The following is a 15727-nucleotide window of genomic DNA, read 5'->3' as shown; positions in this document are numbered from 1 at the left end:
GGATGGGCCTGCTCGGAACGGGGCTGGGAACGGGGCACGGAACAGGGCTGGGAAGTGGCGGCAGCAGAGCCTCAGGGTCCAACGGGAGGCGGCGGCGGCGGCTGGAGTTGCAGTGACCCGGAACTACGGTGTAGCGAGAGCAGGGAGCAGACAGGAGCCATGCCACCGCCCAAGGACGTGGTAAAGATAGCCATCCAAATGGTGGGAGCCATCCCGCAGCTCATCGAGCTCCACCAGGTACCACCCGGCACCCCCGGATCCCTCCCGCTGCCCCCCAGCGTCGCCTCACAGCAACCCTGTCGCTTGCAGACCAAGCCCCTCTCCTCGGTGCTCAAGGACGTCTGCGATGCGTGAGTATCGCACCCACTGCTCATCACCGCGGTGGGGACCGGCCCTGTCTGCACGGCGCGGTGACCAGGTGCCCGCTGTCACAGGTGGAGCCTGCCCAACGCCGAGCACTACGCGCTGCAGTACGTGGATGGGCGGCAGGCCTACATCACCGAGTCGGTGAGACACCGTCCGCCTGCCCCAGCGCCGTAGCAGTGGTGCTCGCTGCCTCACCGCTGCCTTTCTCCTCACAGAACCGCGGGGACATCAAGAACGGGAGCATTTTACGGCTGACCACCTCCCCGGTACATCTGTCTGCTCCCCCATACTCCCCCCCACCCCCGTCTCCTTCTCTGCTGTGTGCTCTGGTGGGATGTCCCTGCTGTGACTTCTGGCTCATGGCGCCCCAGACCCAGCAGAAGTAACATGGGAAGAAGACCTGTCTCAACCTTCATTCTCCCTCAGCAGAGCTTGGGGGGGGTGAAGTGAAACTAAATCATTTTGAGGTGCTCTGGACATGTGGGCCAACTCATCAAGTGTTCCTAGCATTAGCTCCTTCCTCAGCTCTTCCTCAGCTCCTCTGGTGGCTCTCTCTTCATCCAGACTCTTACCAGGGCTGCTGTAGCCTAAGCCTCTTTCTAAAACCTGTGCTTAAGCTCTTCCAGCCTTCTCCAAGCTCCTTGCTGTCTTGATTCTTTCCTTCCTGGTAGGACCAAGAAGCAGAGCGTTTGTACAGTGGGATCCAGAGCAACAACTCAGATGTGAAGACTGACTCACTGAAAAAGCTTGCAAGCCTCTCCCAGGATGTGACCTTTGCTCAGGAGTTCATCAACAGGAATGGCTTGAAGCAAATCTTCTATATAGTGGAAGAAGGGAATGAGTGAGTATCAGGAGAGGACTTCCCTTGACTTTTTTACTCCCTCAGTAATGCTGTGTGAGCTTTAAGCTGGGTGTTGCACTGGACTCTGTTCATGTTTCTGGCTCGTTGCTGGTGGTGTGGCATAAAAGGCAGTGGTGGTTGCAGGGCACTTGGCTCTGCATGCTCCTTGCGTGCAGGTATGTGACTGTGTCCCCTCATGCTGGCAACTGGTGGAACATCCCCACGAGTCTGTGGTCCTCACTCCTTGTGAATGTGACCAAATTTGAACCTCCCATCCCTCCACTGCCTGGGTCATCTGCATCCTCATGGGTTGTCCTACCAGGAAGCCTCTTGTGATGATCCTAGCTTCCACTGCTGTTATTCCTGCCACACCAAATAATTCCTCTGTCCTGAGGCTCTGTCTGAGCTGTGAGAGATCTGCAGGCATCTTGAGAAACACCTGGCTGCCAAATACTGGTGTCTGCTTGACTCTTCCAGGAAGTGACAGTGCATCTCCTCTGAGCTCCTGCCTCACAGAGGATGTGGCCTCTAACCCCAGGCAGCACAGCACGTGTTTCGTGGAAACAGGGAGAGGGATTTGGGTGGTTTGGTGTTCCCGAGGGCTTGTCTGCGGTATGATGGTAACACAGCTTTCCAGAAACTGTTGAACTTCCTCTGGGTCACCTTCATGACATGGTTAAGTGAGAGCTCCATTTCTTACCTGGCAGTGGCTCTTTCTTTTTTTTCTCCTGCTCACTGCTTCTCCAGCTGTTTCTAATGTACCCACCAGTATGCAACTGCACTCCCATCTTATGGTGGTGACTATGGGGTGTCTGGAGCCATCCTCACTGCATTCACTCATCTGTCTCTCCAGTACAGGGGAGATGCTGGCTCATACCCTAAAGGCCTTCATGGAGTTGATGGAGCATGATTTTGTTTCATGGGAGACTCTTAGTGCAGCCTTCATCAAGAAGGTAAATGTCTTTCAGTCTCCGCAGCCCATGCCCTTGGGATTCCTTGTTGCCCTCATCATCCAGGCTCAGCCTGCTGTCAACAAATGGTTTTGTGTCTCATAGATAGTGAGTTACGTCAATATGAGTGCGGTGGATGCATCCATCCAGCAGCTCTCCTTGTCTATCTTGGAGAACATGGTGCCTACCAGTCGCCTCCTCTTTGAGCTAGTCAAAAAAGAAGTGACATTGGATCGTCTTCTCGCCCACCTGCAGGTGTAAGTGGAGAGGCCATTTGTCCCTACCACAAAGCTGGTGGGGATGAGCTGGAGGGGATTTCTCCAGGTCTCACTGATTGGCACAACATTGTACTGTCTCTTCCTCAAACAACTTGTGGGGAAGGGATGTACTGTCCTAAAACCATCCTTTTTCCAGGGTAGATTCCTTCATTCATGGCCTGTTCCATTCAGATATGTCAGTTCTTTAGCTGACCTGCTGTTGTACTGGTGCTGGTTCTTCCTTCCCTTTCCCTGGTGTTATTCAGGAGCAGGAGTGAACACCCTGTGACTCAGGTGGTGGTGCTGTACTGTTTGTTAAATCCTTCAGCTAAGGCGGGTCCTTTGTTCCCTCATCCTTCTTGCATCTCTGCATCTCTTCTGTCTGGAGTTGTTTGGTTTGCTGCTAGAAAATTGAGAGGTTTGTGCCCAGGGTTACTGCCAGGCAGGAGTCTGCTGCTCACCCTGGGTTTTCCTGCTGCTCCAAAATGCTGCACCCATGGGTGTAAGCAGAGCAGTATCTGCCCCATCCATGGGTGCTCTGCAGCATCAGCTGCGGGCACCATCTCACCCTTGGCCCTGTTGTCAGCCTCTGCTCACTCATGGCTCTGGCCTCTCTGGATCTCCCAGCTCCATTCAGTGGGGTCTGGCAGTGAGGTGGGGAGTGGACTCTGCCCTGGGGAGGGAAAGACCATCCTCAGAGCTGGTGATTCTCCTCCTCCTGCAGGACAAACGTCCAGTTACAGCTGAAGGCGATGGCCCTGCTCATTGCACTGCTGCTGGCTGCGACTAATGCTGAGCGGCAGGTAAGGGATGAGGCAGGAGATAGGACTGGATGGTGAAAGGGTTGGTGACAGTGCCCTGTGGTGGACTCTTAGGCAGCTGGGTCCTCTGCAGCTGTGTTTATGCTCTCTGGGATGGTGAGAGGTTTAAAGTCAGCGTCCTCACTGCCTCTTCTCCTTGACCAACACAACCTGCCCTGGCAGCTGGGTGAGGCAAGATCTCTTTGAGCCCCACTGAGGTGGGCTAGTCCTGACTGCCAGGGCAGTGGGAGCTGGGGGCAGGTCTGCTCACCAGTGTCACTCCAGAGACTGCTGGTTCCTTTCTGTCATCACCATGGCTGTGGCCCAAAGCTAGGCATAGCAGGGAAGTGAGTCTGCAGAGGGAACAGTGGATTTTCTGGGGGGAAATGATGGTGTGCTCAGCTGGGGAGCATCTCACAGCCTCATCCCTTCATAGGATATGATGGAGTACCTGAGGGGGAAGAACATCAGGCAGTTTATCCACAAGGTGAGGAGCTGGGGTTGTGCAAGGGTCTGTTCTGTGCTTCATCTTCTATCCTTACTCCCCAGCCTTTGGTGACATTGCCTGTTTGGGTTGCTTGTGTGCCTCACACCCCTTCCTTGATGCCTTCCTTGATGAGTGCTGCTGCATTTGCACCCATGTGCCCAGAGTTGCACCCCTTGGCAGAAACTGCCAGGCTATGGCTGTTGGCCCCTGGGCTTGGAGGAACCAGGAGAAGCAGCCTGGGGGACCCTTCTCACTCACGGTCTCCTGCAGAACATCATCCACAGCTCCGAGCCGCTGGGGGACGAGATGGCCCATTACCTGTATGTGCTGCAGTCTGTCAGCCTCAACCTGTGTGAGCACCATATGAGGACCTCCATGGATCCCTACTCCCAGGTCTGGGAGCGTTCTCCTTTTGAGTGTGCCCCTGGGCTCCTCCACCTGTGGAAGTAGAGGCGGGTGAAGGTTTGCCTTTGGGTGAACCCAGCACATGTTATTTCATCGTCAGTTTGTCCTGAGAGAACCTGTTTCCATAAGGCTCCCCAGCATTCCCTCCTCTCCGCTCTCCCACCAGGAACAGCGGGACCTTCTCCAGTCGCTGCGTCAAACTGCCTTTGAGTCAGAGAGCGAGGTGCCTGCCAGCAGCTTCAGCACTGAGCGCAGACGATCCCTGTGTGCCAAGGAGTTCCGCAAACTGGGCTTCATGGTGTGTTCCCCTGCATCCCTTCCCCAGCCCTGTGCTCTGGAGCACCTTCTGATGGCTGCCCTAAGCCTCATGTCCTTGCTGATCTAATGGGCCCCCATGCGGCACCTCCCTCAGCTCCCGTGATACTCCTAAACAGCAAGTTTAGCTGCCAGGACTCAAAGGCAAACTCTATGGCTGTGCTGGGAGGACTCTGCTGCTCTAACAAAGCAGCTGCTAAATTGCATCCTTCTATGTACTCCTAGAACAACAGCAACCCAGCAGAGGACCTCCGCCGTGCCCCACCAGGTCTCCTTGCCCTTGACAACATGGTGTATTTCTCCAGGCACACCCCTAATGCCTATAGCAGGGTGCGTACTCTCTCCTAAAGAATCTGGTGTAGACGTGCTGGTGGATCTCCTTCTTTTCCTTTCCCTGTCACCTGTCGCTGGCCAAAGCCAGGCAAGGATGCCCCTTTTGGGCAAGTGTCCTACTGCCGCCCTGTTTCAGATGGAGCTGAGTCCTCCTTGTGGGTAGGAGCAGCTATTTGAGGCTGGTGGCACTGATTGGTCCCCATAAGTTTTATTGGTTTTCAGGCCTTGTTCGTATCTCAGCAGAGTAGGACAATTTGGATGAAACTAGCCATGCTGCCACCCACTTTGCCTATGATCGGCTCCTACACAGCAGCAGGGGAAGGAGGAGGCTGGGGCTGTTTTTGGGGGAGAGCTAACTACTTCTCTTAGGAATGGCTTAACCTGTGGGGAGAGCTTGACTAGGAAGTTCAGGAGGAGCCCCACGGTTGGGGCTGCCCTCTGAGACCACTGCCTTCTCCTCCAGTTTGTCCTTGAGAACAGCAGCCGGGAAGACAAACATGAGTGCCCCTTTGCTCGAAGCAGTATCCAGCTCACCTTGATCCTCTGTGAGATCCTGCACATTGGAGAGCCGTGTATGTGTGCATCCTGGCTTTTCTTCCCTGCCCTGCTTCCTGGCAGGAGTGGGGACAAGGTGCCAGGGCCAGGGACTGTGAGCACAGGGCCACCAGGCACTGGTGTGGCCTACAGGAGGCAAAGGGTCTGGGAAATGTCCAGGTTCTCCTGAAGTCCCCTGGAAAAACTGGGAAGTCTGGCATCATCTGTCCTTTTCACCACAGGCTCGGAGACTGCTCAGGCCTTTTACCCTATGTTCTTCGGGCAGGATCATTTCTTTGAAGAGCTCTTCTGCATCTGCATCCAACTGGTGAACAAGACCTGGAAGGAGATGCGTGCTACCCAGGAGGACTTTGACAAGGTGTGAGGGAACACTGGGGTCCTGAATGGGAAGTGTGCACCAATTCAGGGTCTCTGGGGAGCATCACCAGACTGGGGGTGACATCCTGGGCCCTTTAGGTGATGCAGGTAGTGCGAGAGCAGATCACCAGGACCCTGTCCCTCAAGCCCACCTCCCTGGAGCTGTTCAAGACCCGAGTGAATGCACTGAACTACAGCGAGATCCTGAAGCTGCGGCAGACAGAGCGATTGCACCAGGAGGAGACGCTGGCTGTACCCGTGCTGTGAGTGAGCTGTAGGCAGGGCTGGGGGCTGTAGGGACAGATTCTGTGGGGTTGCTGAGGAGGTCAGTGAGTGCCTGGTGAAGCTGCCATGCTCCTGTTCTCTGGTTCTCACCCCAGGGAGCTGCGCGAGAGGCTGAAGCCGGAGCTGCTGGAGCTGGTCCGACAGCAGCGCCTGCTGCACCTCTGTGAGGGCACCCTCTTCCGCAAGATCAGCAGCCGCCGCAGGCAGGGTGAGTGCAGCCCTCTGCTCATGGATGGGGGTCCCGGGAGGGGACAGAGGCTTGTCCCCATGTCCACTGCCACCGGGGATGAATCTGCACAATTAATCTGTGGGGAGCAGCATGCCTGCCTCCCTGGATTGCTGATGTGGGGTAACCCACAGAGTAGGACCAACTGGGGTGTCCACCCGGAAGGGGCCCTCAATGGGAGAGGCTGAGCACTTTCTGACATCCTTTCTGCTGCAGACAAGCTCTGGTACTGTCGCCTGTCACCCAACCACAAGGTGCTGCACTATGGGGATGTGGAGGAGGGGGTGCACTCTCCCCCCATTGAGAGCCTGCTGGAGAAAAGTAAGTGGTGGAGAGGTTGGGAAGGAGGGAGGGTGCCTTATGCCCACTGCAGTTGTGACATGCTGGAGATGCCTTAACATAGGAGTTGCCCCTCTGCATGGCTGCTGCCTCCTGGCCCAGTGCCCACTGGTGTGTGCTGGCTCTCCAGTGGGGATTTATGGGGCTTCCTTCCCTTCCCCAAGCTGCGGATGGCTGTGAGCCCGAATACCTGGGCTCTGCTGGGCTCTAGGACCTGGGGAAAAGGAGAGGAGAGTGGGCACTGACAGCTCCTCTGCTTGCCCCAGTTCCTATTGCGGACATGAAGATGCTGCTCTTGGGGAAGGAGTGTCCACACACAAAGGAGAAGAGCTCCGGGAAGCAGAACAAGGTCAGCACCTCCCACTGCACCCTGGCTCTGCTCAGGGGATTCGGTGTGCTGCCCTCCACATCTGGTGATGGGTTTCGGTGGTGGGTGGATGGTGTCAGGTTGGGTGGTTTCCTGGAGGAAGCAGCTTAAGATGGGAGACCTCTTGGGTCTTCTGGGGCACAGAGGAGGCAGCTGGGAGGCAGCTGCTGCCCTGAACCCCTGCCGGGGCTGGAAAGAACGCAGCTGAGAAGCCATGTAACACTTGTGCAGGATGTCCTGGAGCTGGCCTTCTCCATTGTGTACGACATGGAGGAATATTGCCTCAACTTCGTTGCCCCAACCCGGTATGAGGTGAGCTCCATGAGCCTGCTGTGGCCAGCTGTCCCTGTGAGGGGACAGCACGGAAGGAAGGGATTTGCACATGATAGGCACCACAGGAGAGGAGAAGTGGCCTCTTGAGCTGCTACCAGAGGTGCCATGCTGTTTCCCTAGTTCTGCCTCTGGACAGATGGGCTGAATGTGCTCCTCGGCAAGGAGATGACGAGTGAACGAATGCAGACGGACCTTGATGTCCTGCTGTCCATGGAGCTCAAGCTGCGGCTCCTGGACCTGGAAAACATCAGCATCCCCGATGCCCCGCCTCCCATCCCAAAGCCCCCCAGCAACTTAAATTTCTGCTATGACTTCAGCCATGCAGAGCACTGAGTTCCTCCCTGTGCCCAGTTCTCCCTTATGCCCCCCAAAATCAACTCCATTCCCCTATTCTCTGTCCCTCATCTCCAGTCCAAAGGGACACGCCCAGGTGGTGGCTAGGGGCTTGGGCACATACTGCCTGCACCTTGCCCATCCCGGGGTGAACAGCCCACCCTTCCCTACCTGTGTCTTGCCCTCCTGTGGGAGCATGGGGATGAGCATGGCTCTTGTTTAAGGTGGGGTGATCTGTCTGATTTGCCCCCAAGCCACAGGCAAGACTATACACTTTGCAGGCATCTGAACCCCGCTGGGGTGGTGCTGACCACCCACCACTGCCAGGCTTTGAGCAGAGAGGGTAACGCTAGAGCTGGAATAAAGGTACTGGCAACTCTGGGACAGCTGGAGGGGGGTCAGCACTACAAAGGTATGAATCCGTGCTGCCTGACTCTCCCCATGAGTGCAGGCGATACTCTCTTGACAAAAACGTGGTTAGAAAAAGGATAAAAGCCCCCTTCCTCTTGGTTTGGTGAGCAGATGTCATCTCTAGAGCACCATGTGCCTGCCCAGCCAGGCCCCTCCTCCACTGAAATGTTTTTTCACTGAGCCCTGTGTGCTCCCTGTCCTGGAAGGGGGTCTTTAGGGTACAATCTCCCTCTCCCCAGCACCTCATCAGCTGGGCAGGGGCCCACTGCCACCATGCCTGGTGCAAGAAGACTCTGGTCTGTACTCACTGCTGTGGTGTTGTACCAGTCCTGGTGCCTTCCCCCACCCTAGGAAGATACTTGCACACTTCAGCCATGCTGCTGCACTACTGCACCATGACAAGCTACCTCCCACCATGGTGCCCTGCACCTTCTCGTGCCTACAGCTTCTCCAGGGGTACTGCGGTCACAAGCGCTGCTGCAGGGCACCAGGGCTTGGCCGTGCCTCTGCTCCCCGTGTACTGGGACAATAAACACTTGTGGAGAACTTACAGCTGTGTTATTGACAAAGGTTTTGGGTAGGGCTTGTGCAAACAGTGATCCTGGTGATCTTGCCCCTCTGTTCTACTCTTGTGAGACCTCACTTGGAGCACTGTGTGCAGTTCTGGTGTCCTCAACATAAGAAGGACATGGAGCTGCTGGAGCAAGTCCAGAGGAGGCCATGAGGATGATCAGGGGCTGGAGCACCTCCTGTATGAAAACAGGCTGAGAAAGTTGGGGATGCTCAGCCTGGAGAAGAGAAGGCTGCGTGGAGACCTCAGAGCAGCCTTCAAGTATCTGAAGGGGGCCTACAGGGATGCTGGGAAGGGACTCTTCATTAGTGACTGTAGTGATAGGACAAAGGGCAATGGGTTTAAGCTGAAACAGCTGAGAATTAGGTTGGATATAAGGATGAAGTTCTTCCCTGTGAGGGTGCTGAGGCCCTGGCACAGGTTGCCCAGAGAAGCTGTGGCTGCCCCATCCCTGGCAGTGTTCAAGGTCAGGTTGGACGGGGCTTGGGGAAACCTGCTCTAGTGGAAGGTGTCCCTGCCCATGGCAGGGGTTGGAACTGGATTGTCTGAAGGTCCCTTCCAACCCAAACCAGCCTGGGATCCTATGAAAAGGGTCAAAGAAGACAAGAGCAGGATGGTGGTGTGGGAGCTGCAGCCCTGGGCATGAAGGCTGGAGGGCTGTCAGGTTCCTGGTGCTGAGGTGCAGGCATGGAGTCCTGTCACCATTCCTCACCTGAGGAATCATAAAATGAAACAGGTTGGAAAAGACCTTTAGGGACAAGTCCAACTTTTACCCCAGCCCTGTGGCAGTGGGGCTACAGGTAAGGCCAGTTCCATCCCAGGAAGACTCAGGCGTGCTGAAGGGAGCAATGTGGACAGTCTCAGCTCCTGCAAACAGGCCAGTGCTAGGTTCGAAGCCTGGAGAGCAGCACCCCTGACATACAGAGGCTGTTACCGGGGAGCCGAGGCTGGTGAGGGCAGTGTGTGGGAGGCCACTGCCCGCCGGGCTCCACAGCCCCCCAAGCACCCCACCGCCTCTGGGAGTCAGCGGAGCTCCTGAGGGAGCAGGGCCCTGACGCAGGTGGGTGCTGCGAGTCCCGAGAGCCGGTGACGGGCACGGGGAAGGAAGGGGGGCATCTGACCCCGTGTTCGCACAGCCCCGCTGTGCGCTGGGGCTGGCAAGGGGAGAAGCGCCGGGCGCCATTTCCAGGTCCCTTCCGGCGGGTCCGGAAGCGGAGCGCGGAGCCGGCGCGGCAATGGCGGTGAGTGGTGGGGCCGGGGCGCGGGGTTCCGGGGGCCCGGGGAGGCCGCTGACCTCTCTTGGTTCCGCAGCCCAAGGGGAAGGCGGGCACCAAAGGCAAGAAGCAGATCTTCGAGGAGAACCGGGAGACGCTGCGCTTCTACCTCCGCATCATCCTGGCGGCCTCCGTGAGTACCTGGGCGGGCGGGAAGGGTCGGGCCGGGCCGTGCTGTGCTGACGCGGGTCATACTCTCTCCACAGGCTCTCTACGCCGTCGTGAACTTGGTCATTTTCTACCCCTCCGCCTCCGCTTGGACATGGGTGAGCTGCGGCGGCTCCGCGGCCTTTCCCGGCTGTGCCGCGGGAGGGTGGCGGCTCTGGCGGCTGACCGCTGTTCCCTTGCTGCAGGTAGCCTTCATCTTCAGCTGCGTGGTGTACGGCACAAGCTACCGGTCCATGAGCTCCATGGCAAAGCCGTCTTTCACAGATGATGGCAGCCTTGCCGACGGGGGAATTGACCTGAATATGGAGCAGGGGATGGCAGAGTGAGTGTCCACACGAGCCCAGGTGAGCAGGACCTGCTGCCTGAGCGTGTTCACAGAGCCGGGAGAACCCAGGCATCTGCTCCTACCTCAGATTGCCCACAGGTGTTAGGGGAGCTGGAGTTGTTTCATCTGAGAATCTTAGAATCCCAGACTGGTTTGCGTTGGAAAGGCCCTAAAACTTACCCAGCTCCAACCCCCTGCCACCGGCAGGGACCCCTTCCACTACACCAGGTTGCTCCAACCTGGCCTTGAGCACTGCCAGGGACAGAGCATTTACCACTTCTGTGGGCAGCCTCACCAGTGCCTCACCACCCTCACACTTCCCCCTCGTTATCTGAATGCCTTGCCTGTTGTGCACTAGTCACCAGCTGCTGTGTGGGTATGTGAGCCTAGAACAGTCACTGTCTGAAGGGCTGAGGCACACAGGTAAGAGATCCCAAATGGTTCAGCTGGAGCAGCTTACAGCCATCTTTCAGTGCAGAAACAATGCTGATAGTGTCCATGCTTCTGCAATACACAGATACGTACATTCCTTTTTAAACAAGCACTGCACGTAGTGCTTGACAGAGCAGAAAGGCTGCTAGTTACCCCATCCTGGCTGCATCTAGAACTGTTCTACACACTAGCAGACCTCCTCTCTGTCTTAGAATCATAGAACCAGAGTGGTTTGGGTTGGCAGGGACTTTAAAGCTCACTCAGTTTCAACCCCCTTCCACAGGCAGGGACACTTTCCACTAGACTGGATTGCTCCAAGCCCCCTCCAACATGACCTTTACCAGCTTGTCTTGTCTCTTCAGCCTTGCAGCAAACAAGTGTTTGCATGTCCAGTGCTCTTCGCAGTGCTCTAATGCTTGGTCAAACAACGCACAGTGGCAGTTCCTGAAGAGCTGTTACATAAAATAAGGAGACAACAGTAGTGTCAGCAGCAGAAACAGCTTCTAGATTTACATGTTTTCCAACAGTTTCCCTCAAACTAGTTACGGGAAACTGCCAGGCAGTTGTGGACACATGGCTTTGCTCTCTGTCACCTTGCCCTCAGCTTCAATTGCTGGCCCACCTTCTGCTGGGGTTCTTAAGTGTGTGCTGGAGTCCTTGTCCCCTCCCACATCTCTGGCTTATGATTTCAGGTTTACCTCCATCTTCTTGCTGGCAGGCTTTTTCAAGGGTGCTTCCAGCTAAGCTTGCTGCATCACATCAAGTGCTCTCATGCTGGAAGGGCCATCTATTGAGTAACACACTTCTGTTTTTCTCAACAGGAGCTTTGTTCCTGCAGCTAGCAGGTGTTACCAGCAGCAGACTTGTTTGTGTGCAGCACAGAACTTGCTATCTGCACAGAATGAGCTCTCATCTCTGTTTTTGTTAGTGGAATAGTAGATTTGCTACCTGCAGCCAGAGAGACTTGGTATGAGGTGGCCAGGACGAGGGAGTTACTCCTACTGGGACTTGTAAGCTGATGCTTTATGTCTTCTTCATCATATAGTGATTTCTCTTTCTTGATGGTCAGGTGAGCATTTTTCTCCCGTTTTACACTCTTCTGGCTCAACCTGGTCTAGTGGAAGGTGTCATGGCACATGACAAGGGGTTGAAACTGGATAAGTTTTAAGGTCCCTTCCAACCCAAATCAGTCTGGGATTCTATGTTTTGGGTACCTTTTTTGTGAATGGCACCATGGGATAGTTGAATAAGGAAAATACAGAAGTTTGGTGCCATCCAGGGTATCCTGGTTGAGGAAGGTACCTTTGGGAGATGTGTAAGGCACCAAGACAGGGTGGATGCCCTGATACTTGCCCCATGCAGATGTGTTATGGTGGTGCCAGGGGAAATGACTGACAGGAGTTGGCAATGGATCCCGTTACCTGCTGTATAAAGGTGACAGGTACTGCGGTGCTGAAATTTTTCTGCCTGAGCAACACACTGTTGGGGTGAGTTTTATAACACATTAAAATGGTGTTTGTCCAAAGCACAGGCTGTGCAAAGCAGAGGGGAGGCTGAGCTCTCAAACAGAAGCTGTACAGCCAAAGTTCCCATCCTTACCCTGTGCTTTTGTATCTGTGCTCTTAGCCCTGACAGTTTAACCCTGCTGGTACATCAGCACAAAGTGTTAGTGCTCCTTCTGTTGGCTGTGTCTGTTTGCCAGCTCTAAATTGACATTTTGGGGGTGGTGGAACTACTCCAGGCTAGTGGTTACTTCCAGAAAGCAGGGGATGTTTTTCTGCCTCTCGGCTGAGTGTATTGCAGCAGATGAACTTGTCCTCTTTTGGAGCTGCTTCTGGAATGCTGTGGATTTGGTGGTGTTTGCCTCCTGCTGCCTGTAACTGAAGCAGGTTTTTGTGTTGTGCTGGGATTGTGGAAGGTGACCTTGCTGGTCCCTGGGAGAGCTGGTTCTGTGGGGGCTGTGCCATCACCCCTGTGTCTTCTGGTGATACACGAGATTTCTGCATCTCAGTGTCTGGTCATGGAGCTGTTGATGGTGGATTCTGCAGTGTTTTGAGCTGATGATGATGTCCCAGCCTGAACCAGCTGTTTATGGTCACTTTGCTGTGCTGCTCAGAATGAGACAAGCCATTTGAGTACTTTACCTTTGTCTTCTTGACCCCATTCTTGGATTTGGCTCAAGTGTTTCTTGCTCTGGCAGATAATGATTTAAGGGCCATGAAAGAGTTGGTGTTTTCTAACCCTCCATGACACGTCTCATGACTCCTGTTGAAAAAACTAATACCTACTCACCTCTGCTGGGTGTAGGTGTCCTGAGAGCAGTAGTTTAAGTGTGGGCAGCTCTCTCCCCTCTGAAGCTGCTCTTGGCTCTGCCTCAGGCTGGTGTGGAAGATCCCAGGGTTGGATAAGCAGGAGGGGGGAGGGAGCCATCTTGCTGTAGCTCACCCTGCAGGCCATGGTGTGCTTGCCTGTGCAGCACCTAGCCCTTTGGTGACTCCGAGTGTCTGTGAAATGGCATGGGGAAGATGCATATCCCTTCAGTCCAGCCAGCTGTGAGCAGCTCAGCTTCATGCCATGATGTATGTCAAATCAGCAGGCACTGGCTGCTGCTGCATACTGCAGGGGAAGTCGTTTTGTTGCTGATTTCCACACCCCTGCATTCCTCAGCTTTCTCAATGTCCCTTTTCGTAGTAGGAAGCCTGGCTCTTTAACTCAACACATTCATTTATTTTTGTTTACTGCTCTGATTCTTCTAGATTACCCTGTGTGGCCAAGCAGAGCCACAGTGGGCAGGCAGAGCTGCTCCCTGGAGGCAGCACAGACAGGCTCTGGTGCCAGAGAAGCTGGTGTGTGCAGCAGGGCCTGGAATGGAAGGTTCATGTTTTGCTTTTCTTCCCTTAGGCACCTCAAAGATGTGATCCTGCTGACAGCCATAGTCCAAGTGCTGAGCTGCTTCTCTCTCTACCTCTGGTACTTCTGGCTCTTGGTAAGCTCCTGTAGTTGTCCTTGTTGCTCTACATTGTTTGTGCCTTCAAGACTGGGGACATTATTTATCCATTTCATTTCAGTGTCCTGTTTCAGGCCAAAACTGTTTTCTGATAAACATTTTAATCTCCGTGTCAAATCTTGTTAAAAATGAGGCCGTACAAGGGACAGAAGTCCTGATCCTTCTGGATATCACTGGCCTTTCTCTCTGGTCTTGTGAAAGGGCAACAAGGAACAGGCAGATCAAAGCCATCTTTGTGTGTAGAGCCTTTTTGTGACTGTGACAGACTGTGTTTCTTCTTCTTTGGTTTTCTCAGTCATTCACCAGCACAGTCTGAGCCTGGGAACTGATGGACACTGGGTTGGTTGGTAGATAAAATGCTGTAGGCTTTGATTTCCCCTTAACACACCAAACTCTTTCTACTCCTGACACATTTGTCATGTGCCCGTAGCTAAAACTGCTTTTGCGGAAGATCAGAAAATCTCCAGTTAGTTAAAAAATCCCAGATTTGCTTTGATTATATCCCACAACGGTACGTAAGGCAATCTTATCACAGAATCATAGGATGGTTTGGGTTGGAAGGGACCTTAAAGCTCATCCAGTTCCAACCCCCTGCCACAGGCAGGGACACCTTCTCTAGATCAGGTTGCTCCAAGCCCCATCCAGCCTGGCCTTGAACACTGCCATGGATGGGGCAGCCACAGCTTCTCTGGGCAACCTGTGCCAATGAATCTTAGAAAGCTTATCTCTTTTCAGTCTGTACTCACATATTTCTAACTGGTCTGGCAGAGGGCAGCCTAGACCCTGACAATCCCCTGGAGACCGTCTGGGTAACATTTGTTTCATTCAGAGAAATGTGTTGTGTTTTCTGAAGGAGGGAGAGGGAGAATGTTTGAGCAGATGGAGCTATTTCAGGCCTGATGCTGGGCTTTCCATATATGAAACTTAAGTGCTGGATACGTATGCAAGTTCTTAAACCATATGAAATCAGGCCATGTATATTGGATGCCTGCCTTTGATTTCCGTGCATCATGTGATCCAGCCTGGAGAGGTACTCCAACTCCTTTGTCTTCCTCAGTGGGAGCAGCCCCAGTGTGACTGAGTTTGTGCCATGTGTGTGTTGCAGGCTCCAGGGCGTGCTCTCTACCTGCTGTGGGTGAACATCCTGGGGCCCTGGTTTACAGCTGAGTCTTCACCTGCCGGTCAGGAAGCAAACGAGAAGAAGCAACGCCGCCAAGAACGCCGCCAGATGAAGCGCTTCTAGCCCTGCTGGGTAGAAAGATTAACCCTTTTTCTCATCTCCATGCTGTTATTTCATCAGGGATGCAACCCAAACTACTGCAGTAGCTACGCTGCCCTCTGTCATTGCTGCCATTTCCGCTAGAAAGGCCGCAAGTCTTCCCTTGGTTCTTAGCACCGCAAGAGTCTTCCCTTGGTTGGTTCTTAGCACCACAAGAGTCTTCCCTTGGTTGGTTCTTAGCGCCACAAGAGTCTTCCCTTGGTTGGTTCTTAGTGCCACAAGAGTCTTCCCTTGGTTGGTTCTTAGTGCCACAAGAGTCTTCCCTTGGTTGGTTCTTAGTGCCACAAGAGTCTTCCCTTGGTTGGTTCTTATTGCCAGTTGAGGCCTTACTCCTCGGGATGATGAGGGGGGTGGTGCTGGGGTGTGCGGCAGGACCTTCTTAAAGCAGCACTGCGTCGTGTTTGAGGTTGGGGATGGCAACATTGAAAGAAATAGCACATTAAAGAGCAGAGTCTAACTGACCGTGCTGGCAGTGTGTTCAAACAGGGGGGGAGCTGTTAAAAACACCAGGTGATACTGGAGACCTGACCAGAGGGAAGCAAAATCCCCTCCAGTACAAGTGATCCCTTCCCAAGCTTGCTGTGTGCTACCACAGCATCTGTACCTTGCAGAGGGGCTGCAGCTCCCTTGCTAGACTTGGAAGTGTGAGGCAGCTGTAAGTGCTGTGAGCTGGGCTTGTAGTCAAACCTGGAGCTTTTGCAATTGAGCCTG

General features: G+C 54.3%; 2 protein-coding genes across 4 annotated transcripts; both read left to right on the top strand.

Annotated features, from left to right (window-relative positions):
* Positions 1 to 5: 5 nt before the first annotated feature.
* ELMO3 (engulfment and cell motility 3) lies at positions 6 to 8510 on the top strand. Of its 2 annotated transcripts, XM_005152281.3 has the most exons (20): positions 6 to 237; positions 310 to 350; positions 435 to 507; positions 582 to 632; positions 1038 to 1207; positions 2061 to 2160; positions 2263 to 2414; positions 3139 to 3217; positions 3651 to 3701; positions 3972 to 4094; positions 4273 to 4404; positions 4647 to 4751; positions 5218 to 5326; positions 5531 to 5667; positions 5766 to 5929; positions 6047 to 6159; positions 6394 to 6498; positions 6783 to 6865; positions 7115 to 7195; positions 7337 to 8510. In XM_005152281.3, the coding sequence occupies exons 1-20, from the start codon at positions 160 to 162 to the stop codon at positions 7547 to 7549; spliced, it is 2160 nt and encodes a 719-aa protein (XP_005152338.2). In that variant the 5' UTR covers positions 6 to 159; the 3' UTR covers positions 7550 to 8510. The 2 variants fall into 2 exon arrangements, with proteins under 2 accessions (XP_005152338.2, XP_030907685.1); XM_031051825.2 differs by lacking the exons at positions 6 to 237; positions 310 to 350; positions 435 to 507; ... (7 more) ...; positions 4273 to 4404; positions 4647 to 4751 and having other exon boundaries at positions 5221 to 5326; positions 5575 to 5667.
* A 1195-nt stretch (positions 8511 to 9705) lies between these two features.
* TMEM208 (transmembrane protein 208) lies at positions 9706 to 15473 on the top strand. 2 transcript variants are annotated; one of them, XM_005152282.4, is made up of 6 exons: positions 9706 to 9772; positions 9843 to 9938; positions 10012 to 10071; positions 10159 to 10295; positions 13632 to 13716; positions 14843 to 15473. In XM_005152282.4, the coding sequence occupies exons 1-6, from the start codon at positions 9767 to 9769 to the stop codon at positions 14978 to 14980; spliced, it is 522 nt and encodes a 173-aa protein (XP_005152339.1). In that variant the 5' UTR covers positions 9706 to 9766; the 3' UTR covers positions 14981 to 15473. The 2 variants fall into 2 exon arrangements, with proteins under 2 accessions (XP_005152339.1, XP_030907885.1); XM_031052025.2 differs by lacking the exon at positions 9706 to 9772 and having other exon boundaries at positions 9885 to 9938; positions 10163 to 10295.
* Positions 15474 to 15727: the final 254 nt, after the last annotated feature.

The sequence above is a fragment of the Melopsittacus undulatus genome, chromosome Z (genome assembly GCF_012275295.1).
Source record: "Melopsittacus undulatus isolate bMelUnd1 chromosome Z, bMelUnd1.mat.Z, whole genome shotgun sequence".
NCBI lineage: Eukaryota > Metazoa > Chordata > Aves > Psittaciformes > Psittaculidae > Melopsittacus > Melopsittacus undulatus.
The sequence above is the reverse complement of the archived record's forward strand: the minus strand, read 5'-3'. Positions and strand labels throughout refer to the sequence as shown.

Bases quoted from the DNA above. Each gene is read 5' to 3' on its own strand.
- ELMO3 (XM_005152281.3), top strand. From the start codon at position 160: ATGCCACCGCCCAAGGACGTGGTAAAGATAGCCATCCAAATGGTGGGA. The intron at 6,866-7,114 runs GTCAGCACCTCC...ACACTTGTGCAG, and splicing joins GCTCCGGGAAGCAGAACAAG to GATGTCCTGGAGCTGGCCTT. The intron at 7,196-7,336 runs GTGAGCTCCATG...CTGTTTCCCTAG, and splicing joins TTGCCCCAACCCGGTATGAG to TTCTGCCTCTGGACAGATGG.
- TMEM208 (XM_005152282.4), top strand. The intron at 10,072-10,158 runs GTGAGCTGCGGC...CCCTTGCTGCAG, and splicing joins CCGCCTCCGCTTGGACATGG to GTAGCCTTCATCTTCAGCTG. The intron at 10,296-13,631 runs GTGAGTGTCCAC...TTCTTCCCTTAG, and splicing joins ATGGAGCAGGGGATGGCAGA to GCACCTCAAAGATGTGATCC.